We start from the raw sequence: 27573 nt of genomic DNA, 5'->3' as shown, positions 1-27573 counted from the left end.
AACAATTTTGGCTGAGTTCTGTGGCTCACACCTGTGACCCCAGTGGTTTGGGGGGCTGACTTGGGAGGATTGCTTGAGGCCAAGAGTTTGAGACAAGCCTGGGCAACACAGCAAGACTCTGTCTCTACAACAACAACAACAACAACAAAATTAATAATAATAAAGCTACAGCTTCATTTATTCTGCTAATGATTTATGTATTTTGTAAATTTATCTTTTGGGTTTTAGTACTTTTAAATTTTTGTTGATTTGATGAGCTCTTTTATTTTACATATTAGAAATAATAACTGGTAAATGATAGTAAGTGTTTAACAATCAGCAATCAGTCCTTTTCTAGGATAAAAGAAAGCCTGGTTTGTAGTATTTGCTTATTTCTATGGTGTAAATACTCCTACTATGATTTCAAACAACCAGCAAGATGACACTGTACACAAAGATCAGAAGAGATGTATACAATCCACCTTCACAGACAGATCCAGGCTGCTTGCAGTATATCACTGAAACCATTGGCAATAGTATATGATATAAATTTTTTTCAGTTTGCTTTTTCTATCTTAATTGTATTTACAATGTTTTTACAAGTTTTACACAAAGGTAAATATTCAAATATTTAGCTTTGTAATTTCTCTCATTACTGTAGTCATCCCACCTTCATCTGTGGTTTCACTTTCTGTGATTTCAAAAATTTCCAAAAATATTAAATGGAAGATCCCAGAAATGAGTAATTCATAAGTTTTCAACTGTGTGCTGTTTTGAGTAGTGGGATGAAATCTTGCACATCCTGTTTCATCCCACCCACGGTGTGAATCATCCCTTTGTCCAGCACATTCACACTGTCAACACTCCCTGCCCATTAGTCACTCAGTAGCCTGTTGGTTATCAGATCAACTGTTGAGATGAGGTATCACAGTGCTCATGTTCAGGTAACCCTTATTTTACTTAATAATGCCCCAAAGCACAAAAGTAGTGATGCTGGCAATTCCACTACGGCAAGGAGAAGCTGTAAAGAGCTTTCTTTAAGTGAGAAGGTTGAAGTTCTCAACTTAATAAGGAAAAAAAAAATTGTATGCTGAGTTTGCTAAAATCTACGGTAAGAACAAATCTTCTATCCATGAAATTGTGACAAAGAAAAAAGAAATTCATTCTAGTTTTGCTGTCGCACTTCAAGCTACAAGAGTTACAGCCACAGTGTGTATGATGTTATAGTACATTGCTATAATTGTTCTATTTTTAGATATTGTTAATCTCTTACTGATAAATAACTTTATCATAGGTATGTATGTATAGGGAGAAACAATATATAGAGAGTTCAGTACTATCTGAGGTTTCGGGCATCCACTGGGGGTCTCAGAACGTGTCCCCCTTGGATAAGAGGGGACTACTATACTTCTCAGACTAGAAATTTCCAAAATAATCTCCTCTATTATCTGTGACTTTTATGGCTTAATTTTAAAAATATTTTAGATCCATTTTTTTTCTGAAATCTATAATGATATATGACATGAGGTAAGGATCTAAATTAATTATTTTCTGAGTAATTAGAGACCCCAACCCACTTGTAAAATTACTCCCCTATTGATCTGTGTGTTGCATATAGAGTATATTCCTTTCTTACACTTACCAAGGTCTTCATGACATCACAGGTAGCTATGTACCTTTACTACACTGATTTACTTATCCTTATTTTAGAAAATATTTTAGTATATAGTAGAGTAAGTTTCCTTTCATCACTAACTTTACCAAAACAGAAAACAAAATACCTGCATACATGCAAAAAGACAAAAACCAAACTCTGGTTCGTGTTGTTGACACTTTTACATCTTCAATTAAGGCTTTATTTGCCCTTGGGTTGTCTCAATCCCAGTTAAAAAATGAGCAAGAGTCTGTCTGTGGTCTTTGAAATTCCTATAATTTATTTGCTATAAAAATTCTTCCTTTCCTAGTAAAATTCATAGCCATAGTTTAAACATAATTTAGGACTTTGTCAAATATAATACTTAAACTGAAATGTCTCCCCAAGTAACAGATTTGTGTTTTCCAAAGGCCTACACAGAACTCTCACTTTTTTCCTTAGTAAATACCAATTTCTTATATGTCTTCACTTTACATTGGAATTTATTTGAATGTCAAGTATAATACAATTTTTTTCTATGGACAAGCAGAATTTTTTTTATTTTTTTAAATCAATGCTTATAAATGGGTACAAAAAATTAAAAACCATGGTTCTTGGGACCAATAGCCTGGTGGTACAAGAAAGTCAGTTCTATTTCCAGAACACCAAAACACAATAAAGACATGACTAACAATATTCATGGACAAAATCTGGACACAAATGAGCTAGAAATCTCTCATATTCTCTAAGAAATCTAGATAAACTCTTTTGCATTGTGTATTAAACAGGTTGATTGAGATTTGCTTGCACTATGTTAACTTCACTGTGGTTCTGGTTCAATCCATAAAAAATCTTGCCTGACGCCATATTGAAAAAAATCCTTTTCCAAACTTAGGGCACCAATTGTGAAACGCATTTTTGTGAAAAGCTTTTATGTCGGTGATGGCCAATGGCAACCCATGACCATATCAACACAATAAATATGTTCTGTTTGGTCCATATATGGTTTATAAAAGATCTTGAATAATATGCCAATATTGTTAATTTGAGCAATTTCATATAAAATCTGGATTTCTAGCTTTCTTTAAAACACTATTGAGATATCTTTCCCACCTGGCAATAATCAGCTAGAATCAAACCACTGCTGTCCCTCAGATAAATTAGCAGAGATCAATTCTTTCTGAGCTAGGACTCTTTCACTCATTTACACCATCAGCCTAACTACAAAACACATCCAATTAGGTAACCCCTGCTTTAAATGATGTTTCCTTATCATGTGTGACGGGAAATTAATGGGAAATTTGATTCAAAATTACAGATTTTAGAAGACCAAATAAGAGCTCGAGATCAGGCGGCCACAGGAACTAACTTTGCAGTACAGGAGATAAACATGAAACACCTACAAGGAGTTGGAGATCTTCGAGGAAGAGTAGCCAGGTGAGAAGAAGCATATTGACTAATGTTTAACAGTCAATTCTTGGCCAGTGAATTCTCATTTCCAAACAAGCTCCATGCTGTAGAAAAAAGATATGGTCTACACATTAAGCTAAACTAATGAGATGGCAGTTGAGAAAGTGTACCACAGAACTTTGAATGCCTCACGCTACCTGTGAGATTCAAAGTTTCTGTAAAGACCCCTTACATAGTTTGGTTCCAATGGAAGTGACCAGAGTTTTGTCTTTACAGCCTCAACTGTCCAAATGCCAACAGCTATACATAGACACACCTTCATAACCATGTACGAAATCCCCGTATATGTCAAATGCTAATGAGTAAAACTTTTAAAATATACAAGAATTATAATAGTCTGATGGGATTTACTGCCAAATGGATAAAGTTTTGAATAACATCTTTTGTACAGGATTTCTAAATCAAAAGAATTGATGGTATGCAGTTCAGCAAATACGTGTAGGTATTGAGAATGGCAGGACCACTCTGGTGGACACGTCAAAGATGACTTGTGAATGGGTGACTGTGGACACCTTTCCATCTCTACATCTTTTGCCAGTACCTCATTCCTCTCTCATGTAACACTCCTGTCTCCGTCTGGTTAATCCTCTTGGAATTAGATAATTACTACCTAAGACAAAGCTCTCCTAGAGTATTTACCCATTTAATTCAACAAAAATGTATTAAGCACTCGTCTTATGCCAGGCCGTGTGATAGAATTCAGCAACATGTTCTCCTTTCTATAGCTGTTCACAGTCTACCAGGGAAAACAAGCTGTATCAATAACTAATGAAGTGAATGCTATACTAAAAGTCTGGGAGGCTATGGAAATGTCCAAATCAGACCCACGCAGAAGAGAGGCTTCCCAGGGGAGGTGACACTTGAGCTGAGTTTTAAAGGATTTATAACAGCTAACTAGACAAGGAAGAGTGAGAAAGACACTTTACCGGGAAGAATAATATGTGCAAAAGAACTGAGAGAAGGATCCTGTGACATGTTCATGGGCCTACCTGGGAGAACGGCATTTTGGTTATGGCATTTTGGAGCAGGCATTTTGAGAAAGTTGGGACATGAAGCCAGAGAAGCAGTCCAGACCTGGAAGATGAGGGGTCTTGTAGGCTAAGGTAAAGAGTTCGAACTTTATGTAGAAGGTTATAAATGACCACGGGGGAATTTTAAGTAGGGGGTGGCATATCATGTTTTGTGACATTCTAGTTGTAGTTGAATTGGTAGGATACAAAAGAGGGTGTGGAGATCAGAGGAAGGCTATCGTACCAATCCAGGTGAGAAGTGGCAAGGCTAAACCAAGGCACTAGCCATGAAAGTCCACAGCAGGGGACAGACAACACAGACATTAGGGAAATAGAATCTACAGGATTAGTGCATGAATAAACATGGAGGATGAATTAAGCAGAGGGAGGTCAAGGATAATGACCAAAGTTTCTGGGCTTGGAGACTGGTTGAATACTCTTGTTATTCCACGGAGAAAGAAATATGAAATAAGGAGCAATTATAACAAGGAAGTGGAAAGAGAGACAGGAAGTAATAAAGTGTTTGGTTTCCACCATGTTGTGTATGAGACGCCATCAGGATATTAACTGAAACGGGCATGGAGCTCAAAGGGGAGGAAGGGAGGAGGTGTCAAGGATGCCCAGGTTTCTGATTGGCCCACAACATAAATGACTTAGTAGCTTTGGGAAAGACTTTGTAGTTCTGGAGTGTGGCTTCATTCCTGTTAAAAATAAAAGATGCTGTCTAGGAAATAATACGTATGTTTGAAAAACTCTAATCAAAGAAAAAAAATCACTGTTGGCCCGTCCACAGAATAAAGAGGTGAATTTATATTGTATATTAATATATAAATAATATATATAGAGAAATATTTATTTCATTATTTAATATTTGATCAATACCAAAGAAGTTTTATAATATTTGGGTAAGTTACAAAACAAGATAACAAATATCAGCAAACCCGCAACCCTATTTAGGTGTGCCAAGATTTTACAAAGAAGATAAAACCAAACATGGTTTCTTTGTTTGTTTCTTTTTTGAGACAGAGTCTCGCTCTGTCACCCAGGCTGGAGTCCAGTGGCACAGTCTTGGCTCACTGCAACCTCTGCCTCCCAGGTTCAAACAATTATCATGCCTCAGCCTCCTGAGTACCTGGGATTACACATGCATGCCACCATGACTGGCTAATTTCAAACATGTTTAAAATGAAATATAATTTGGTTAAATTTGGTGGTATGCTGATGACGCTCCTACCAACTATTTCTTTCTGCAAACCACTTACAAACCAATTATTTTATTTTTGTAAACCCTGTTCTATTTACAAGACAAAATAGCAAATGGATCTCAAAGAAACTAAGAGATCAATGAAATTACATCAAGATGTGCAATTCTTTTTGCTCTGATAGGTTTTTGCTTACCTTCCCCTTCAATCATAAGCAGTAATTTTAGGACAAGGTCTTATTTTTCCTTGAAATGTCTCCCTTTTATGGAAAATTTCTAAAATCTCTTTGGCAATCTGAGACAGAATTTGGCTAAGAGCCATGAGACTTAAATTCACCCTCCTTCTCCTGTTCCTTTTCTGTGCCTTTGCCAGGCAAATGACTAATGGACAAGCTAAGGCAGACTGATTACTGTCTTTCCACATAGAGGGACCTCTATTCCAATTAGCATTTTGGCATAAGTAAAATTAAGTTAGTTGTTTTAACATAATTGCTAGCCAACATTTTACTGCTTCATAAATCAGTCTCAATATTTAATAACTACAATGAGATTTGAATTTTACACTTTATTTCCCATGGCAATACATTGCCATTTAAAAGTAAGTCCTCCCAATGAGACGAGGTTCTCAAAGTTGCCAGCCTGCTTTTGACACCTTGTCCTTTATTTAATAGGCTAGAGGCTTGGGAGTGTCATCAGAGAGAGGACATATCCCTTAGAGATTCAGATGAAGTGCAAAAAAGGAAAAGGCGAGCATGCGAAGGGCACCCTAGGGATGCATATGACTTACAATCCATAGCAGCAGTCTGAGGTCAACTTTCTAGCCCCATTTGGCTCTTTAGGACTCCAGAACAAACCTACATGTGGGGGGGGAAAATAAGATAAATTTTGTTGATTTGTGATTAAACGCAAAATCATGTTCTTTAAAGAAACATATAGTGTGGATATTATCAACTTTTGACCACTTAAGAGGAAAGAGTCTTGGTTACAGAGGGCAGACTAAAGACCTTTTATTCCACTCCTCTTACTTGAGACAACTCAATCCCAGTGAAAATGAAAAAGGAGGAAAACAAAAACTCCATCTTTAATATAATATGGAAGTTGCTGTAGTTAGTAACCACAAACAGAACACACTTACCAAATATTGTGACATTTGGACTGATACAGTCCTTCTCAGATTTTAAACATAATGATTTCCCACTAGTCAACAATCATAATTTTGAGAGACATTGGCAAAATGGAATCAAGCAGCATTACTTAGAGGCTCGGGTGGGTCATCGGAGGAAGACGACATGTCCCCTTAGAAATTCAGGTCAGCAACACCGAACAGCTGGGAGGTAGAGCCAAAGTTGCAACCACGTTCTTTATCATTCCTATCATCTAGGACCTCCCTCCTTGCCCACTTATACCTGAGAGAAACTGGCTGAAGTGCAACAGGCTGAGGAAGGATAGAGATTTGATACTGCAAGCCTGAATAGAGGATGCGATCTACCTGCCACCAAACACACTCACTGATCCTCTGCAGGTAGCAGAAACATTCAAAGACATAATAGTGATTGTTAGAATGCAGTCATGCATATGAATCACCTCCACTATCATCCCCAGATAGACAGAAGACAGATAGATACATGATAGACAGACAGATAATAGATACATAAAAACATAAGCAAAAGACTAGTGAAAATACTTAATGAAGGAATTACCCAGAGAAGTATAGGAAGAATTCAAACCAAAAGTTCTCCCGGTTTCAAAGAAATTAAGAACAAAAGAAAAAGAATTTTACTTTTTTAAAAAAAGGTTACTTGTGAACAGTCATATGTAATTTGGCCCTTCCAAAAGCCCCACTGAATCTACAGTAAAAAGATTTTCTCTTTAAAATATGAACCCATAAGGACTGGGGATATCAGCATAGAAGTCTTGGAACTTAGAAAGCAGATGGAAACATGAAAACTGCCTTAGCAGAATGAAGGCCAATTTTAAAGTTGTAGGATAAGCTGAGAACAACCTAACTCTATGCAACAGAATTCTCAAAAGGCTTCAGGCCCTTGCCACTAGGGAGAGGAACGGAGAGAGGCAGCGAGAGGAAGGGTCAGAAACCACTGTAGTTTATTATCAACTTGTTATTATTAACTTTCAAATTACAGGCATCTTTTACTTTGATAAAATAGATAATAATTTTCAAAGTAAGGTATAAAAAGGTTTCCCTCCAAAAGAGACTATCAGATAACAAAAGGAGATAGATAAACTGGATTGCTCAGGGATAGGTAAAAGAAAAAGTCAAGATATTATGAAGATTAATCTACCTTAGAAACTCCTAAAATAGAACAAATGCAACCAAAAATAATGAGTTATAAAAAGTAAAAACATGAGTAAACCACACTAAATGAAAAGAGATACTTTTCAATATAAAAATTATTGTAGAAAAATTGTCATATGACAGACAAGGAAAACTCATCCAACATAGAACTAATAGAAGGCCCTAAAGAAGAAACAGAACAAATTCTTCAAAAAAAATCCTGCATATAAGAGAAGAAAGCATTCTTGAAATACAGATTTGAATCTATAGATTAAAAGGAAACACTGTGACCATGGAAAAAATGATATAAGAACAATGAAACCAAGATATCCTGGTTGAAGTTGCTGAACAGCAAGGATAAAGACTCACAGAGCATCCAGGTAGACAAAGCAAGTCTCATAAAAAAGGAAAGAAATGTCATCACCTCAGACTTCTCCACCTCAACCAATGCTAGAAAAGAATGGATTGATGTTTGTCATGTTCTGAAAGAAAGAAAAATACGTTATCTCAACTAAGTTACCTTTCAATCACAAGAGAAGTCAGGCATTCTCAAGCACTCAAGAACTTGAGAATTCTAGCACTCCTGAGCCCTGATTTTAAAATCTGGATGACAAACTCTGGCCAACCATGGAATAAATCAAAATAAGGATCTTAGAAAAGAAATCATGGTTTGAAAGGATGATCAATGAACGTCTAATCTACATATAAAGTGAACATTAAATAACCATAGGCATTCTAGTGACAGAACACAGTGCAAATGTCATAAAATTTAACATTTTTAAATTAGCAAGTTTTTTTTTTTAATGTTGAAGGCACAAGTATATACATTTATTTATTTTCTCATTTTTTGGCATATGGTCAACGATAATATCTAAAGTTAGTAATATCTAAAGTTGGTACTGAGATGGTAGCTGTGACAAGTATAACAATTCCAATCTATGATAGCTTTTTATAGCTTCTTTTTTTAGATAAGAAATCTCTCTCACAGTGAAGAAATACATATCTGAAACTCAGCAGTTTCTTCATTTCTCACTACAATTACCTTTTCTTAGGTTAAAGTAAAATTAAATGTAATATTTTAAAGTTGATGCATGTAATATAATCCCAGTATTCTAAATTATGTTTCTTCCTTCCTATCTCTATGTGTGTATATATATATATATCTATAAGGACACATATATTTTAAGTATATATGTCTAATGATGAACAGAATGATAATAAAATATTCATGATGTTACTTTTTAAGTGGGATTTGGGAAGATGTTAACCTTTGTTTTTTAGGCATGATATGAAATTTTTTGTAATGGTCATGTACTGTTTTAACAGAAACAATAAAATCACTCTAAAGAAGGAGGAGGCAGAGGAACTCCTTTTGGAATATAGAGTGCAGCTTTCAAAAGCCATGAATCAATCCTTGACTTCAACATGTGGGATTAGGCTAGTGGGTGGTGGTTAGAGGAGGTGAGAATGGATAGGCAGCAACTCTCAAGATGAGTAAATAAATCCTAGCTGCTAATCTTATGTGGGTGCTCCCCCTGTGTCAGGCACTGGCTACATGCTTTGCATGCATCGCCTCCTTCCATCCCTAAATAACCTACAAAGTAACACTATTCAGGACAGCCACTTACAGTTTTGAAGGCTGAGCACTCCAGGAGACACTATCTGCATTGTCAACCATGTGTTTCTGGCACCCCCGGAGTTGTGTGGTAGACAAGTTGTGCAACTGTATGCAGTGACCGTGGCATCATTACCCCCTGTTTTCAGATGAGGAAAACTGAAACCTGTAGGCATTAAGAAGCTTGTCCCAGATCATAAACCTAGGAAGTAGCAGAAGCATGGTGTATCTGACACCAGAAACCACATTTTTAACCAGTGGCCTCCACTGCACAGACCGTGCTGTCCCTGAAGGTGGGAAACAAGAGAAGGATGGAAGGGAGATGGCAGGAAGTAGTGGTAGCAGCAGCCACACCTGAGTAGTCTTTGGGGCTCTTAATACGGACTCAAATCAGGACGTTCTAACTAACCAACAATAGAGGTGCCATTCTGACAATGACAGTTTGTATATGCAAAGGTGTAAAACATCTTTTGATCAGGAATGTTGTGCCTGCCATCCTGCTCCCATTCTTGATCAGACTAATTCCTAGTTTTTTCTCCCAGCAGCCTCTTCACCTCCACTACAGTCATCTTTAAGGGTGATACTAAAGGGATACCTTTAGGATCTTTTTAAAGAAAATGCTCAGGCAAAATTGCCGTCTTAACTCACCTTTGCCTCAAATCTTTTGCACCAAAAACTTTACGGAAAAAAGATTCATTCTGGGATCCTAAAAATGTTGAAGTCATAAAGCAAACAATATTTATATCACTTAGCGTAATAATATGAAAATGTATTTCCTAATTAATATTATTTGATGACAGTCAAAACAGTTATTTTATAAAATGAGAAATATCAAAATAATCCCTGATAACTCAGATATACAAAAGATAAAGTCATTCAGTGCTCTTCAACCTATCCTTCATGCATATGTGAAAGTATACAGAAACTGGGCCGGGCGCGGTGGCTCAAGCCTGTAATCCCAGCACTTTGGGAGGCCGAGACGGGTGGATCACAAGGTCAGGAGATCGAGACCATCCTGGCGAACACGGTGAAACCCCGTCTCTACTAAAAAAATACAAAAAAACTAGCCGGGCGAGGTGGCGGGTGCCTGTAATCCCAGCTACTCGGGAGGCTGAGGCAGGAGAATGGCGTAAACCCGGGAGGCAGAGCTGGCAGTGAGCTGAGATCGGCCACTGCACTCCAGCCTGGGCGACAGAGCGAGACTCCGTCTCAAAAAAAAAAAAAAGAAAGTATACAGAAACTGACCATTAATACACTGTGCAACCTGCTCTCTCCCAAGAGAGTCAAGGGTAATGGTTGTGAGGGTGTGGTTCTGTGTGTTATCTTCCCTAATATACTGGGAAGATAATCTTCAACTCACCTCACTAGTTCCTTCTGAACAGAATTCCTTCCCTAAATTATCACATGCAACTTTATGGACCAAAGCTTCATTCATATGTTAGTGTGAATTGGTTTTGTCTTAACATGGCAATGCCTGACTGAGACCATTCAAGGAACAGGAGTTTTGTTTGAGGCTAAAAGGGTGAGAAATTGGAGAAGATGGATTGGAAGATTTTGGGTTGCTGGGGCACCTTTTCTTGCCAAAGGAGAATTGATAGTCCGGGGGCCAAGAAAAGCGGATAAAGAGAGGAAAGTGGATTTAGAACATGATATAAAAGAGGAACAAATTTTAATTTTGCCTAAGCATAGGCAGCAGCCTGTATTTCCAAAACATCAAAATTTGCTATAACTCCCTATGACTAAGTTAATATCAAGCTGAAAATGTAAAATTTCCCTCAGTTTACCACAATATCCCCATCTAAACTATTTCAAGTTGGTGCTCTAGTTTGAGCCAATGCATTCAACCAGGTTTCTCTCTCATCAGAAAGAGAAGAGAAAAATGAAGAGATTCTGAATACACTCCCGTATCTACCAACTCATTCTTCAAATGACTTTAGAACTTTGGCCATCAAATGAATGTGCCGGTGTCTACTCTAGTATTAAAAATGTTATAAAGATATTGATCTCACACCAATTTCCATCTTGCCATTAGATGTGATTCAAGCATCGTGAAGCTTTCTGGAGACATTCACTTCTTCAGGCAAGAGTACCGGCAAATAGAGAAAGCCATTCAAGAATTCATGCCTGCCCTGGAAACTCTTTCCAAGAACTTGGACATGAAGGTAACTGAAAATAGATGGGACTCATATTATGTGTTACTGCCAGTAGTAAGATCATTATAGCTTATCAAAATGCCCAATCAGGTGGTAATCTTTTAAGAGAACTCTTTTCTTCCAAAGGGTGTAATTCTGACAGCTCACTCATGTACACTGTGGGAACAGTCAATTCAATCAACAGATGTTTAATGTATTGTCTGCTGTGTTCCAACACAGTCATCTACTCTAAGCATACACTGCTTGAGTCCACCATTGCTGTTATTTTTTTACTCTCTGGAAGTAGTAAAATGATTTTTACTCAAAGACTATGGAACCAAGGAATATAAACGAATGAATTTCCCATGGAAGCTATTATTATTAAAAGTCCAACATAAATGTGAATTGTTCATGTTACATCCCTGCTTAAAGCCCTGCAATGGGTTGTATCTCTTACAAAATAACATGTAAGTCCTTTGGTTGGTCTGGATTTTAAAGGCCATCTCTAGACTGGCTGTGCTCCTTGACTCACCCTTTATGTCCAGTGATGCTGAGCTCCCTGTAGGTAGGTCCCCACTCACACCAAGATATTACACATCATCCCCTAGTTCATGCTCTTTTCTGCCTGAAGTGTCTCTTTTTCATCTTCCCAGTCAATGGTTTCACTAAAGTGGAGCCCAATGCCAAGTTTTCTGTGCTCCACTTTGTCACATATCTTATGCAAAACAATCACTTCTCTTCTCCTCTGAAGTCATCCAGGCAGAACAAAGTAGAAATCCTCTGGAAATTGGGAATATGAGAGTTTGGCATTTGATTATTTTTTGGTGGGAGCCAGTTAGTCCAGAGCAGGTGCTACTGAGCACATAGTTTCCTCTAGTCCCATCTGCCATCTGGCTTTCCTTATCTACCTCTTACTCACCCATCTTACTAGGCCCAATAATTTTTAAACTCTCTTTGTTTTTCAAGGTACTCAATCATATCAACAACATATTGGAAAAAAAAAAAAAGAATGCTGTTTCCAAGTTACATGGTTTGGTATATAAATCTATTAAATACATTTATAGTTTTTATATTTTCCTGTATTGTTATTTATATTTTACTTACTTGACCAGTAAAGAGTCAAGAAAAGTCATTTAAAATCACTAATGTATTGTTACTTTTTTGCTCAATATATAAATATTCACAGCTCTCTATTTTCACAGTGAGTTTTACTCTTCATTTATAAAGATGACCATCTTTGTCCCATTTTTAAATGTGTTTTGCTTTAAGTGGTATTTTACCTAACATTAATATTGCTCTGCTGCTTTCTTTTCCTTTGCCTTTACCTATAATTTCTCTTTATAATAAATTGCCTATTATTTTATTTCAAACATTTCTATCTTTAGCCTGTTTTAAGTGTATCTTTCTCCTGTAAATAGCCACTCAAGGACTGTTGGTTGCCCACCCAACACTTAACTATTCAAATCCTTCCATTACTCCCCTCTTTCTTTCATAAGAACTCATTTTATTAAATGCCCATTCTCCTCCATATGACCACCTTTATTAGCAGCTGAATTCTGTTTGACCAAAACCAATCATGTAGTTTCATTCTCCTTAGAAGTGACTACTTTAGGCATGATTATGGATTGTGATTCTGCATCTATTTTTTAATCCAGTTCTTTTACGTAAAGGAACTTTCTCAATGTTTCTGGCAATTTGGAAGGTGCTCTAATCTTAAATTCTAAAACTAGAATTTGTTTTTTTCCTATCCTTAAATGCCCTAAGTCATTTCACTTGGGATTCACTTGTGTTCATATCAGAATACTATCTGGAAATCTTGGGCCAGTCATGTGTGTTTTCCTCAGAGCCTGATTGTGTATTTAAACATTTATTCAGTAAGTATTTGTTGATCATTTACCATTGATCACCTAATGTGCACTGAGGATATGGTGGCAGTAGCATACCATATCTTGTGTTGTAACTGGAGAGACAATAGAGAAGTAGAGATATAATCAAATTAACAGATTAATAAACAAACTCATGGAAATAGCATGTTTTTGTTGTATCATTAGACGGCCTATGATCAACAAGAATATTCTACACAACAGAATGGAACACTCCCTATTATTCTTTCCTTGAAGATAATGTAACTATAACACTCATTTGAACATGAGGCATTTTCAAGTGCAATCATGCTTTACGTTCAAATCTGTTTCCCGGCTCCTGAAAGGAATAAAGTATATTAATGTGAATGATGGTGGTTTTGTTCACATGCACACAAAAAACCCTCTTGTACTTTGACTAGGTGATGCAGCTCTTAGGAAAGATACAGACTGCCAGTTCTGAGCAAACCTCAAAGTTAAAGATGGTCCAGGGGGATTATCGCCACGAAATGAACCTTTTGGAATTCAAGTAAGTGAATAAAAGATTTTTAATTCTGTTAAGTGCATTCCAAAGAGTTTTGACTAATGAAAGCATTGGCATGAAATAAAAACCTATCCCAGGAATTTGAACCTGGCCAAGAAATAAGCAGTGAACTAACACAGAGAATATTCTACACTAAAGTAATTTATACATTATTTATAATAAAACAATTATGAAGATTAATCTTGTCATTCACTTTGATTGTACAATGTCTCAACTGAATTGACACAATCATTTTGGCCCTTACTGTAATTTTTACTTATTATCGATTTTATATTAAAATATCTCAAAGTAAAGCACTATGGAAAATAATTTCATTCCTCAAGATTATCAAATATTTTTTAAAATGATTTTGATACACAAGTTTTCCTTTAAGATTCTTTCTAAGATCCTCTATTTACTCCTTTACATTATTTCTTTTTAAGACTGGTCTCTACCCCATCTTAAACTGAATTTTTTCCTCCACTCAATGGAGAAAGCAGTAAAGGAGACAGGGCTCTACAAATGTTCAAATTACTGGCTTCCTTATTATCAAATCTCTCTTTTTAAAATAAATAAATAAATAAATCATTTCCCAGGGTCGTGGTGCAGGCAGAGGAAATTCTAGTCACTTGGATACTATCTACTGTCCCTTACGCTCTTATTCTTTTTCCTCTATGTCTCACGTCATTTGGGTTTAATGCCTTGGTCAAATCCAGTATCCTGATGATACTCTACTTTCTCCATTTTTTCCCATCTCTACTATATTTTATTAAATCTAAGTGCCACTGAATATAATATGCACCATTATAATTTTATACCTGTAAGACATGAAGCTAACAAATAAACCATAGCATATCATCATTTTAAGATATCTCTTGATTTTGGAGATGCTAAAATGTGAAATATGTGTGTCTTACAAGTTGATGTAAAAAAATTGTCCTCACTAAAACTTGGAGAAGTAGTTGTCGAGTAAACAGAAAATACCCAGGTTCTTCATATTCTAAGAAAGCATTTCTACGTTCTTAAATTCTAGCACAATGAGGGTATTCAGTGAATAGCTGTGTGATACTAGATCTCATACCTTTAGCTTGGAATTAAGACAAAGAAAACTGTCCAAAGGAAAAGTAGAAAAGTGATCTGTTTCTAGATATACAGATTAAGAATTGATTGTATAGGGAAGGGATGGGATTTATAAACTGAAATGGGAGGCTGACTTAAAGGGATGAGGTATATTAACAAGTGGAAAAGAGAGAAAAATGAAATGTTTGAGATCCAGGGCTAACTGCTTCATTACTGTTGATGCTTATTTTTTCTGTTTGGTACTGTGGGAATTTGGCTTATGGAAAGTCATCTGAGTAGTTAAATCTGAATCTGGATACTTTTATAACAGTGTAAACTTGAATCTTTTTCTGACTTTAAGCAATGAAGTCTTAACATTTCAGTAGTATTACAGTAGGTGACAGTGCATCTATAAAGCACGCTTTTCCCCAGGCAAATAATTCTAATAATTCATTTTTACACAACTGACTTTTATATTTAAATTTTCTCCAGTTTTAAAAATTAAAAATATGCATTAATTGTAACAACAACAACAGTGAAAAAAGAGGTCAGCATATCAGCCTTCTGTTGTAATCAATATTAATACCAGGGTTGTAGCTGTCCTCAATTTCCTCCTTGTTAATATAAATATATAACAGAAAGGATATGTATGTATTATATGTATAGAGGAAGCATGGGTTTTAAAAATAATTTCTATACATATTACTCAATTCTTTGATTTTTCTAGTACATACTGGATATCTCTCCAGATCAGTAAATATTCTAACATTTTTATAGCTGTACAATCTTTTAACTTAACAATGTGCCATAATTAATTCAACCATTTATCTTAGTGCTGAATGGATTATTTTTAGTTTATGATCACCACAAAAAACAAAAAAATGTATTATGTGTATATCCTTAGATATCCTTAAATTAAATACTGGCACTTTTATTTCTATAGGCAAGCTTGCTCGGTTAAAGAGCAAGCTTTTTTTTTTTTTAATATAAATTTCTTTTTAAAAATGTTGTAGGGTTTTACACTTCCACCAGCAATGTATGAGAAGACCTTTCTCTACATTTTAACCAATGATGAATGTGTTCTCTTTTTAATACTGGCCAAAGGATGAAAAAAGCATCTGTTTTAATTTGCATTCCCTTTTATCATTTGAATTCTCTGTGAATTGCCCATTACTATTTATCAAATTTTGTATTGGGATTTTTGTCATTTTCTTATCAATGTGTAGGATTCTTTCACATTAGAGATATTAACCATTTGACTGAGATATGTATTGAAAATGTATTTTGCTCAAAGAGAAAGTAAGACAGGGTTTTTTTGTTTTTGTTTTGTTTTGTTTTGTTTTGTTTTCCAGAAGACTTCTGTTTCAATCTAGTATATTGGATTTAGTTTTTAACAAGGTTAACTTTGAACAAAAATAAGAATAAGTAGTTCTACTACTTAAATAAAAAAGTAAATTGTTGCTAATGTTAGGATTTTGAGGTACATATAAATTTAAAAATAAAGTAGATAATGTATAGGATTTGCTTTCTTTTTTAAGAAAGAAATTTCTCTGAATAAAGAGATTAACTTTTAAAAAGTGTTTTAATAACATTAAAGGTTAAGTTTAGTCAGGCACGGTGGCACACACCTGTAGTCCCAGCTACCCAGGAGGCTGAAGCAAGGAGGATCACTTAAGCCCAGGAGTTTGGGTCACGATGAGCTATCATTGCACCACTGCATGCCAGTCTGGATGACAGAGCAAGACCCGGTCTCTAAAAAAGTCTTTTAGCAAGGTTAAGGTTAACCTTTGTTTGGCTTGAAGACCAGAAAATTAGACACTACAAGATTGAAGACAGGTAATTTAAGAAACATCCACAGCAGTGACTGGCCCAAGTTCTTTGAAAAGTGTCTCAGAGATGTTGACTGTCCTTTCAAGATTCAAGATCAACAAGAAGCTATTGACTGGCTTCTTTAGCTGTTAGGCTTGAATATGGAGATAATGCTGAAAAATACAAGGACTTACTACCTGATTATGCAAAAACTGCTGACAATGCAACTAAAAATGCAGAACCGTTGATCAATTTGGACGTAAATAATCCTGATGTTAAGGCTGGTGTGAAGGCTAACCTGCTTCAGATTCAATGGCATGACGATTACCTGGTAATGCTTAAGGCAATTTGAATTTTGGCTCAGGAGGACCTGACACAGGGTGCAGTTGCTAAGGCAAATCAAACAAAAGAGGGTTTGCCTGTTGCTTTAACCAGGCAAATATTATTTGCAAATATTTGCTAATAACCAAAATATTATTGGTTTTGATGCAGGAGATGCAGTTCTTAATGCAGCTGCTCAAATTCTGCAATTGTTGCATATAGAAGAGCTCAGAGAGCTACAGACAAAAATTAATGAAGCCGTAGTAGCTGTTCAGACAATTATTGCTGATCCAAGGACAGACCACAGATTGGGAGAAGTTGGAAGATGAACACTTTAGGACTTCAGCTTCTCACCTATTTAGTACAACTGGGAACCATGTACACTTCTGGCATGTTTGGAAATCAAACGTCACATTTTTGGGGGAGGAATCCCAGAAAAGTGACTATGTTCTCGTGCTTTTTTCTCTAATAAAGTTTAGGAAAGTAGGAAAAAAAAGAGCAGAGCTGCTGCAGGCCGGGTCCACCTTCACTCAGGGTACCTCTGTGGTTACCAGATGTCAATCATGGAAAATGACCCAGGTACCCTGAGGGTGGGAAAGAAGAGAAGAGCAATACTGAAAAGGTTTCCCCGTGCCACACCTACTCGCAGGTGTCTTGGCAAGGAATCCAGGAGCAAATGCCTTCAAAACGCCAAGGTAATTCCATCACCACCATCCTCATTAGTAAATTGAAATCCAAGACGATGACTTTCATGTCACCTCACTTGCCAAGATACAATTAAAACGTGTTAAGGCAGGTTGTCAAAATGATACCAGTGGCCAAAACATACAAAGAGCCTCGGCTTCCATAGCCACCATTCCTGGCGGCCAAGCACAAGAAACAGCAGCTGAGACGCCTCAAACTTGACATGCGCATTTTTCAAAATTAAAACTATGCATCCAGCCGGGCTTGATGGCTCACGCCTGTAATCCCAGCACTTTGGGAGGTCAAGGCGGGCGGATCATGAGGTCAAGAGATGGAGAGCATCCTGGCCAACATGGTGAAACCCCGCCTCTCCTAAAAATACAAAAATTAGCCGGGTGCGGTGGCGCGCGGAGGTAGTCTCACCTACTCAGGAGGGTGAGGCAGAGAATCATTTGAACCTGGGAGGCGGAGGTTGCAGTGAGCAGAGATCATGCCACTGCACTCCAGCCTTGCGACAGAGTAAGACTCTGTATCTAAATAAATAAATAATAAAACTATGTCTGCAAATTTTAAAAAAGGGGGTTAAATAGGCAATCTTCCCATTTAGAAACATTTACAAATTCAAGTTTAATGGTCAACTAAACTTATATTGAACTTAAAAGCTGCAATGTTTTCTGACGGTTTTCTAGTGAATTGCTGGGATTTGGGCACTGATCACTGGATCCGACAAAGACATACATTGAACCCCTCCACTGTTCCTCCTCCTCAGAAGGATTATCCTCAGAGCTTCTGCTAAGTAATGTCCTAAGCCAACTACTTAGTGCTTACATAGCAAGAGTCTTGGCCATCAGGAAATAAAGCTGTCTTTTAACAAGGGTTTGGCAGGGGCAGCACTCAACAGTCACTCCCTAGATAGCTCTTACTGCTGATGCTTGTTTAGTAGACAGTGATTTATAAGAAAAGAAAAAGTATTTGGTCAACGAAGCAAATGCATAGACTCAAATAATATCATCCAACTTTGAAAACACTACCACAATAGAAAGTTAAAAATTACCCAGTGCAGAGATATGTCACATTCACCTTTGTATCTTTAGCACCCAGCACATTGAAACAGAAGTAGAAGCCAATGAATGAATGAATGATTTTTGAGCACCTATATTATGTACATTGTGTTTTAGAATATTCAAACATAATCCTTGCCACTTACAGTTGGGAAGAAAAAACGTAAGTGAAAAGCTAAACACAGGAAAAGTAAAAGTTAAGACAATGTTAAATGAGATGATATATCAATAGGCAGAAATAATAAATATAGTAATTGTCATTTATGAATGCTACCAACCACTAGCGCTGAAGATACTCAATGCACCCAGCTCTGCAGGGTAGGTCTTATTTATCCCTATCTTAAAGATTAGGATATCTATAATCATGGAGATTAATTTGCCCAAAATCACACAGCTAGAAAGTGTCTGATTCTAAAGCTCAAATTGTTTTGATCAATTCATGATGTCTCCATCTCACAATTCTGTCTATTGAAAACTAATTCTACCACAGAAATTTTAAAAATGGAAAGACCACATTGACTTGGGTGACTGGGAAACAGGCTATGAACCTATTGCGATTTGAACAATTTGGAATATCCAAGAAACAAAAGTCTTTCTATCAGAGTAGAGGCAGAATTGATTTTTAGTGTCACTAATTAGAAATCATAAAACATTAAGAAGAAATTAGTTTGAGAGTTCTATCTGTAGGTGTAAAATTAGTAGAAAAACAGTATTTCTTGGAACTAATTTTTGGTTTCTGATGTGAAACTTAGAATCTTAGACTCAATCTCTAAAATAAAATAGCATATGGTCTGTCTTAAGCTCTTTTTCAAATATGATTACAAAAACCTGAAAATATCTTCTGTTTATCAGCAAATGAAAGACCACTAATTCTTTTTACATTCGCACTTGGTCAAAGCCCCATCTAAGTTCTTGAGAGGCTGCCAGCAGTAATAGTTTCCAAGAATTCGAAATCTTGGAAAAGTTCATTCAATAGATTTTTTTTTAACACAAGACACTGGTTTTGGGACATAAGTGCACTGGCAAAACTGGCCTAGGATAGAGCTACATCCTCATTTCTGTACGTCATCCATGACCAAGGAAGGCAGACCCTGGCTGCCTTCACCACTAATCCCTCACTGCAGCCCTCTTCCTTGTGCTCTGCAGTGTCTGTAGATCTTCACTCAGCTTTCCTTCACTCTTTTGTAACTTTCTCCCTTGCAATTGCTCTTGGTGTATATTTTAAATTGATTAAATCAGCATAAACACTTAAAAACAAAAACATAAAAACAACCAATAGCCCTCATCATCCTAGTGAGGTCTCTAGCTATAATTTAAATGTCTGACTTTTGTGTTTTAAGGAAAAGGAAAGAAAAAGCTCTATCTAATCACCTATCTATCTACATTTAATAGAAATGCTCTTACACCTATTGAAATAGAAGATTTGGGATCTAAAATGTGAATGTCATCTAAGATAGATTCATACTGTTGAGATTTTAATTGTAAGTTCTGTAATTAATGGATTATGGCAAATCATGTCCATTATGTCTGGGAAAATCCTATGCAAAGAAAGAGAGTTATACAAACCTTTATTTTACTTATTCTTTTCATCTCTCAAGGAGATTGCTGTTTCAAAAATGCTTTCAAATTTTAATAACTACCAACAGAGTCCAACTTCTGAGTGTTACCAGGAAAATTAATCCTCAATTGCAAGCAAATCTCATAATAAAAGGATCATAAGTAGTAATTCATTCTTTATGGCTTTAATTTCAGAATTTTAATACTGATATGCCCTTCCAGAGATATTACATGGGCATATTTAATGGTTTCTTGGTTTTCAGAGGGATGTTAATATTGTATCGTGATAAAAGAGTAAATGCTCTCATTTATTTGTTATATAGTAAAGGTAAGCACTGAGGCTGGATTCTCAATTGTAAAGCTATCTCTTGATTATCTGGGAATTTACTGGCCCCCTAAACTGTGACTGCTAATTAATACTTCCACCAGAGGCAGGGAAAGGAAGATGAAAACCAAAGCAGATTAGATTTCTAAATAAATTCACAAATCTATGATTTGCTATTTGTCAGCAATGCTAATAAAGGATACTTAATGAGAAAGAATGATTCATTTGTTCATTTAGCCAACTATTTATTGAATACTCATTATATTCCAGGCATTGTTCTCAGCCATAAACAATGCAAAATTCTTGCTTTCATGGAGCTTAAGTTTCAGTGGAGGAGATAGAACACAAATTAGTGTATGTCAGATGGTGATGAGAATTTTGGAGAAAAATTAAGTAGGGTAAGAGAATAGGAAGTTTCAAATAAGGAGAAAGAGTTCTGTTTTTTAAGGTGGTGTATGAATGTAAATCTGAATGAAATGAGGGCAGGAGCCAATAGACATTCTGAGGAAGAGTATTCCAGATAGAGAAAACAATTGGCTAAAATAAGGGAGTCTACATATTCAGTGGATGGGTTTATTTGTCTGAGATCCAATAGCTGTTAACCAATAGCACAGATGATTGGGAATCATGAGTAGACTAAGAACACAAATAGAAGCCAATTCCGTCGTCTGCAGCGTTGAGGTACTCAACAGTCAATCAAGATATGCCTCATATCTATGTGAAAAATATCACTCTGTGTCAAAAATAATGAGAGAATTCAGAGGACGAAGATCAGAATTTAGCTGTTAGACTGTAACTCATACAACTACTGGAAAATGAACTTACATTTCCCATTCCTTGGTTTCATCATCTGAGTCAGGTTTTCTCAACCTTGGCACTATTGGTATTTTGGCTGGATCATTCTTTGTTGTGGGCCTCTCCTATGCATTAAGATGTTTCTCAGCATCCCTAGTGTCTACCCACTAGATGCCAGTAACATCTCTCAGTTGTGACAACCAAAATTGTCTCCAGACATTACCAAATGTTCCCTGGGGGCGAGAAGGTGGGAGGGGGCAATTGCCTCCAGCTGAGAGCCATTAGCCTAAAAGTAATGATTTCACAGAACTTGTATTTTCTAATAATTAGCCCAAACAATTTTTCCAAAGAGAAAGAGAGGCATGTACATACATGCAGTGTATGTCCAGGATGATTTAATCATTAATTTCCAATGATAAACATCACAAACTAAATTATATACATATAATTTTGTCTGAAAACATCAGAGCAATTATTAATTTAACAGTCTGTACCATACATTGTAAAACAGTCTGAATACTTTCAATAACAAACATTGTTCTTGCCAGTCTAAAAGTTTTACCTATTCTAAAAGGGAATTTGAAGCCGACATCTTATCACGAGCCAGTCATATGCAGAAAACACACACAGAAACCACTCACAAGTCCCCATCCCTCATCCTACCTCTTCCCAGTCCCATACCTGATTTAATTCAGATTGGAATCCCCTCTCCTCAAACCTGCAGCCACTCTACAGTGACTTTTCAACTAATGATATATGATTCCAACCCTTTTATCCACTTCCAATTTTAAAAATCCTTCATTTTCTGTTATTTAATACTTCTATGGTGCAGCATCTTGACAGGTCCCATAGGTCCCTTCCTGTACTTCTATTACTTCTGTTTTTGCCCCACATGAGTAATTCAGGGCGTCTTTAAATGCCCCCTATAAAAAATCCACTCACACAGACTCATTGGTAGCAATGGGGACTTTATGGAAGATTTTGCCTGAGACAAAGGCAACATAAAGTCCCCCTTGGCACATTTCCCGGGTTCTTTGGGGGCTTTCTCCCTCCACTTTCCTGCCTCTGACCTTTCTCTCCTCTGCTAGACAATGCAGGTCCTCTCTGCCCCTGCTCCTCTCCCAGTCACATACTGGCCCTTAGCGGGAGTCAGCAAACTGTCACCCTTAGCCACAACTACCCACAGCTACGAATGGTTTCTATGCATTCTAATAATTAAAGAACTATATTTCATGACATGTGAATATTACATAAAGTTTGATTAGTCTGTAACCATACTCATTTCTTTACATACTATCTGTGGCTGCTTTCCCACTGCAATGGAGCATTGAGTGGTTGCAACAGAAAATATATGGCCCACAATGCCTAAAATATTTACTATCTGGCCTTTGACAGACAACTCCTAGCATGAGTAATAGTCCCCACCCCAAGTGAACTTATCAAAGTATTTCCTCCACACACAACCAGTGAGCCCCAGGCCATGAGAGCAATTCTGCATGGTTAACACTACATTTCAGTGTGGCTGTGGTTAGCTCCTAGCCGACAGTGCTCCTGTCATGTGTGTATGTATTTTAGGGTATGTAGAGGTGTTAACAGTAGCTGGACTGAACTCAAGCTCAGGACAGGAACCCACAGTGTACTTACCTTGCCTCTGCACCTCCCATATCACCCCACAAATACTTGCTAGGCACATTGAGTCTCATCACCTCAAAAAACTGCAGACTTTTTCAACACTAATTTTTTATGTTAAAATTCACTTATTAAAATGAAACAAAACATTTTTTCCCTTAGATTTAATTCACTTTCAAGTAATCTGTATGAAGAAGTTGAGAATAATAAAAAATGGACAGAAAACCAATTTCTCAAATATAGAAAAGACCACCTGGGCCATATAAATGAATGTCTGAAGGTCCTACAGGAAAAACTGGTGAGGAGTTCTGTTATTTTGTGAAGTAAACACCTGCATGGTCCTTGTTAGCAGGGAGTAAAGGTCTGGGAGGTTGCACTTCTACATTCATGGTAATCTTCACTGCTTCAGTCACGTTTTTTTTAAAGCACCACAATAGGAGCCCAGAGGCCTGTCTTCTGGTCCTGTTTGCTACTCCCCAACTCTGCAAACCTGTCTTTCTGAGTGTGCTCTACCCGTACCAAAAGAATCTGAAGAGGTTTAAAAAAAAAAATACAGATTGCCACCCCAGCCCTAGGGAATCTGACTCTCTAGGGGCCTCCCCTGGGAATCAGTGGTTATAGGCACACTCCCCGGGTGATATGCAGACAAAGCATTTGACTTTTCTGGAGATTTGTTAGTAGATTAAAGGTTTCCAAAACTCCTTTTTCAGATCAGACCATGTAAAGACAGCCCCAAGCTTTGGGGTAAGGCTACCAAGGTATATGAGAAATATACTTATTTCAAGAGTCCCCTCTTCCACTGCAACCATCACATCTTACCCAACAGGAAGGGCAGCACTGTGCCATCACTGTGGTCAATGGCTGCCAGTCCTGCAGTTGACTAAAGATGTTTTGAGAACTTAGGTAGAGAGACTTTAGGCAGAGGCAGCTCAGGAAATAATGTCCCCAGCTCCAACCCGAGTTTGTAAATAGCTGATAGAGTTACAAAGGAGTCCAAGAGTTGGAGATAAACAAAGCTTTATCACTGGTAAGGCTATTGAAGTATGTGTGATGAGATCACAGCTGCCAAGTGGGGCTGCTAGCTCTTCACTCCTGAATTAGACAGATTCCTTTACCAGTTATAGGTGGCACTAGGTAACCATGGGGTCATCGTGCAGGCAGCAACCTCCCACCATAAGGAACACAGAGACTGGAATCCACCAACTCTTATTCCTGAGGTAGATGGGGCCAAAGAGAGGAGAATCAAAGGAGTCATACCTGCTATGCCCAGCTCCTGCTCCCAGATTCCCTGTGGAGAAGTGAGGAGAAAAGCAGCTGATTATCCTAAGGCTGCCTCTGCAGTCCCTACCTTGGTTGCACATTAGAATCACCTGGAGAGTGCTTAAATCCTATCGTTCTTGAGCTTCATCACAGACCAATTAAATCAGAATTTCTGGGGGGTGGGGTATGGTCCAGGTGATTCTAATAAATGACTGGAATGACGAATCACTATTCTAGCTGAAGTCTGTCCATATGGAGGTATAAAATTCGAAGGAGGATGTCCAAGGAGCTCAGGAAAAGCAGTATCTAAAATATCTTTGAATATTAGACTAAAATGCCAAATTCTCAAGGAATTTGGGCCACGCTACAGCCCTTTTCTTTTATTCCATAACATGTTGAATTCCAGAAACTACAAATGAACAGGGCCAAAGGGATTAACTCTTATACTTATGAACACAGTTTTAGATACAAAGGAATTCGGTTTGAATTTTCATGCTCAGCATGGAAAAATGAATGTTAAAAACATTTTCTCTAAGCTGAAGGATAAATCCATGTATGTTTCAGAAGTTCTATCCCATAATCTCTTTGACAGGAAAAGTCTGAAAATAAAATGGAAGAAAAACTGCTGCAGCTTTCAAGCAAAGTAGAGAATTTCATTAACACAGAGAAACAGGAAACACAACTAAGTAAAGTAAAGCATATGGAAAATAAATTGTCCAAAAAGATGGAACAAATGGAAAAGCAGATCTGGGGTGAATTAGAGACAATGCAGAATGAATATCAATCAGGTGAGCAGACACCTTTTATTAAGTAAAGAATATCTGTCCTTTCCTGTTCAATCCCTCAGTCTTCCACTTTGAGCTAATGGCCAGGGATCAATCTTGTCATCAGTGACATCCTTATGTATTTAATCCACTTTTCTAAATATCCTATAGAATATGAGTATTATACTGGAAGGCATATAAATAAATTAACTTTCTTCACTCATACTTGGAATGTCACAGGCCTGCCATTGGCGTGAGATTTTTTTTTTTTTTTTTTTTTTTTTTAACTAAGATCATAGAATCACGGAATTGTCAGACTTGGAAAATCCTTGGAGATACCCAAGACGTGACTTGTGGGTATGTTATGAAACTAAGAGCCTAAATCAAATGCCCTTCTCATTCAACTACAAGTAATGAGCTTGGACAGATGTCAAGACTGGAGACCTGACCTTTAGAAGTGAGAAAGAGGGATGAATTAGTAGAGTCCAGTATAATGACTGCTTTTCTTTTAAAGAGGCTAATGGCAGCAGTGTCAAGCTGAGCTAACATCAAAGAGGATTAATTTGAAAGGCTCATCTAATTTGTCAAAGGGAAGGACACGGGATAGGTGCTGTGGAGCAGCCATCTGCCTTGAGTCATAATTCTGAAGGAATTACCAGGGCTCAGAAGAGTTTCTTTACTAGAGAAAGTCCCAAGTAATTTTTTTTCTTTTTTCTTCTAGATCTCAGAAAAATTCATGTGTAAATTCTACCAAATTTGGTCCTGTATAGAGATACGTTGGAGGTGCTTTGGGAGGACATGATGGTCTCAATCTGCCAGATGTTTCTGGCATATAAGTAGAATTTGCTGCCTGGAGGTTCAACCCTCACAATACACCCCTCCCACCATCATATCAAAATAATGAATTATCTGGCCAGGAATCATGTCCCAAACTTAACTTGCCCTTCTTTTAAAGGCCCTGCTTTCTGTTTAACTATCAGAGGTTTAATTGTACTTATTCCAATAGTAAAACTTCATTCCATTAGTGAACTGAAAAGGAATTTACCATCTGCAAGTTCTTTCATTTTACTAACGAGGAGGAGTTCTAGAAAGTGGGAACTTCAAATTAATGGTTTGCTGCTTTATGCCTTTAATAAAAATGTGTTGAGAAACGACTATGTGAAAGGCCCCAGTGAATAACAAATGGATTGTGCCCTAAGACCTTGAGGTTTGATAGGTCTGTGGTCATGAGTGACTAGACTTAAGAGAGATACAAAGTGCTGGGAGGGAGGAGGGCAGCAGGGGACCACTCTGAGGTCCCTCAAATAAGCTACTTTCAGAGAAGTTTTAAAATCTCATCTGAGATCTTTACCTTCAATTTGGTAACAAGACTGAAAAAAAAATCACACAAATCTCTTGTCAAAGCATACGGAAAGAATAAAATATTTTAAATTTCTCTCTTGCAATATAGAATTATGCAATATATTTGGGGAGAGGAGGAGAAAAATAGTTAAATTTCACAATGAAACCAGATAACCAGATATAAGTTGAAACACTATTGTGAATGGATCTTCATGACATACAAGAAATAGATTATGTACAATTTTTGGCTGGTCTTAAGAGAATTTAATGCCCTTTGAATTAAATGATAATCAATTATGGCAGGACTGCCAATTAGCAACTTTTTAAAAAAATGTTCTAATGCATTGTTTAAGTGTACCTATTCTTTTACCCTCTTACAGGATTTAAATCAATCCATGACTGTCTCAGCTCCCTCCAACAAATACAGAAAACAAAGATGGATTTAGAGAAATGTAAAGTACAGAAAGACCTGAAGAAATTACAGCGTAAGATAGTGGAACTCCAGGAAGTATAAACCTTTTCAGTCATCTTCTTTTTCACCAGCCAATGGAGTGATTTGTTGGGAAAAGTTCTGAAGAAGAAAGTTACTATCTCTGGGATGTTTACTGCTTCTAATGTCTCCTTTTAAGGAGATGAATGTACCAGAAAAATAATAAAGCACAGAAGCTTTGGATGTCTTGCATTTATTAATGAAAAAATGAAGAAATTTCTTTATATATCTGCCTCTCTCTCTCTCTCTATATATATATATGTATGTGTGTATATATATGTGTGTGTATATATATATAAATCTACAAATAATGAAAGAGGAATCTACATAAGGTACATGAGTGAAGTAGGCCAGTTGCAATATATTAAAGAATGACAGGAGCTCTGGCAAGTTGGAGAGCACTTACTCGGTCTAAAATAATAGCTACTATGTAGTGACAGTTCATGACTAACATATATATATAATCCACTATTATCAAAAATTCCATTTTTCAAGAGAAATGCCTCTATTTTTAAGCTTTAGCAACTAGTTCAAAATAGTTCTCAAACTATGTGAGATGCCTGTGGAGCAGATATGACCTAGTGGTCAGTTTGCAACTTCTAATCTCAATGTTTGTAGCAAGTTTAACTTATGCATATTTAAAATATATTTCCCTTGTGCTCATTATGTACCAGAATTATAAGCAATTAAGAGCCAAACCATGCAAAATAAGAGAATACAACAGCTTCCATGAAAACATATCCAACGTAATTTGACCTAG

At 36.8% G+C, this 27573-nt stretch overlaps 1 protein-coding gene and 1 pseudogene across 1 annotated transcript in view; both read left to right on the top strand.

Moving 5' to 3' along the window:
- Positions 1-26992, top strand: part of FAM81B (family with sequence similarity 81 member B) — a 53917-nt gene extending 26925 nt beyond the window's left edge. Inside the window, exons 5-10 of the mRNA XM_010380606.1 lie at positions 2931-3049; positions 11234-11363; positions 13618-13724; positions 23121-23256; positions 24811-25006; positions 26704-26992. Of these exons, the coding sequence (XP_010378908.1) occupies positions 2931-3049; positions 11234-11363; positions 13618-13724; positions 23121-23256; positions 24811-25006; positions 26704-26837 (822 nt within the window). The 3' untranslated portion in view covers positions 26838-26992. The remainder of the gene's footprint in view (positions 1-2930; positions 3050-11233; positions 11364-13617; positions 13725-23120; positions 23257-24810; positions 25007-26703) is intronic.
- LOC115896469 lies at positions 16055-17236 on the top strand (annotated as a pseudogene).
- Positions 26993-27573: the final 581 nt, after the last annotated feature.

Source organism: Rhinopithecus roxellana, chromosome 3 (assembly GCF_007565055.1).
Source record: "Rhinopithecus roxellana isolate Shanxi Qingling chromosome 3, ASM756505v1, whole genome shotgun sequence".
Classification (NCBI taxonomy): domain Eukaryota; kingdom Metazoa; phylum Chordata; class Mammalia; order Primates; family Cercopithecidae; genus Rhinopithecus; species Rhinopithecus roxellana.
The sequence above is the reverse complement of the archived record's forward strand: the minus strand, read 5'-3'. Positions and strand labels throughout refer to the sequence as shown.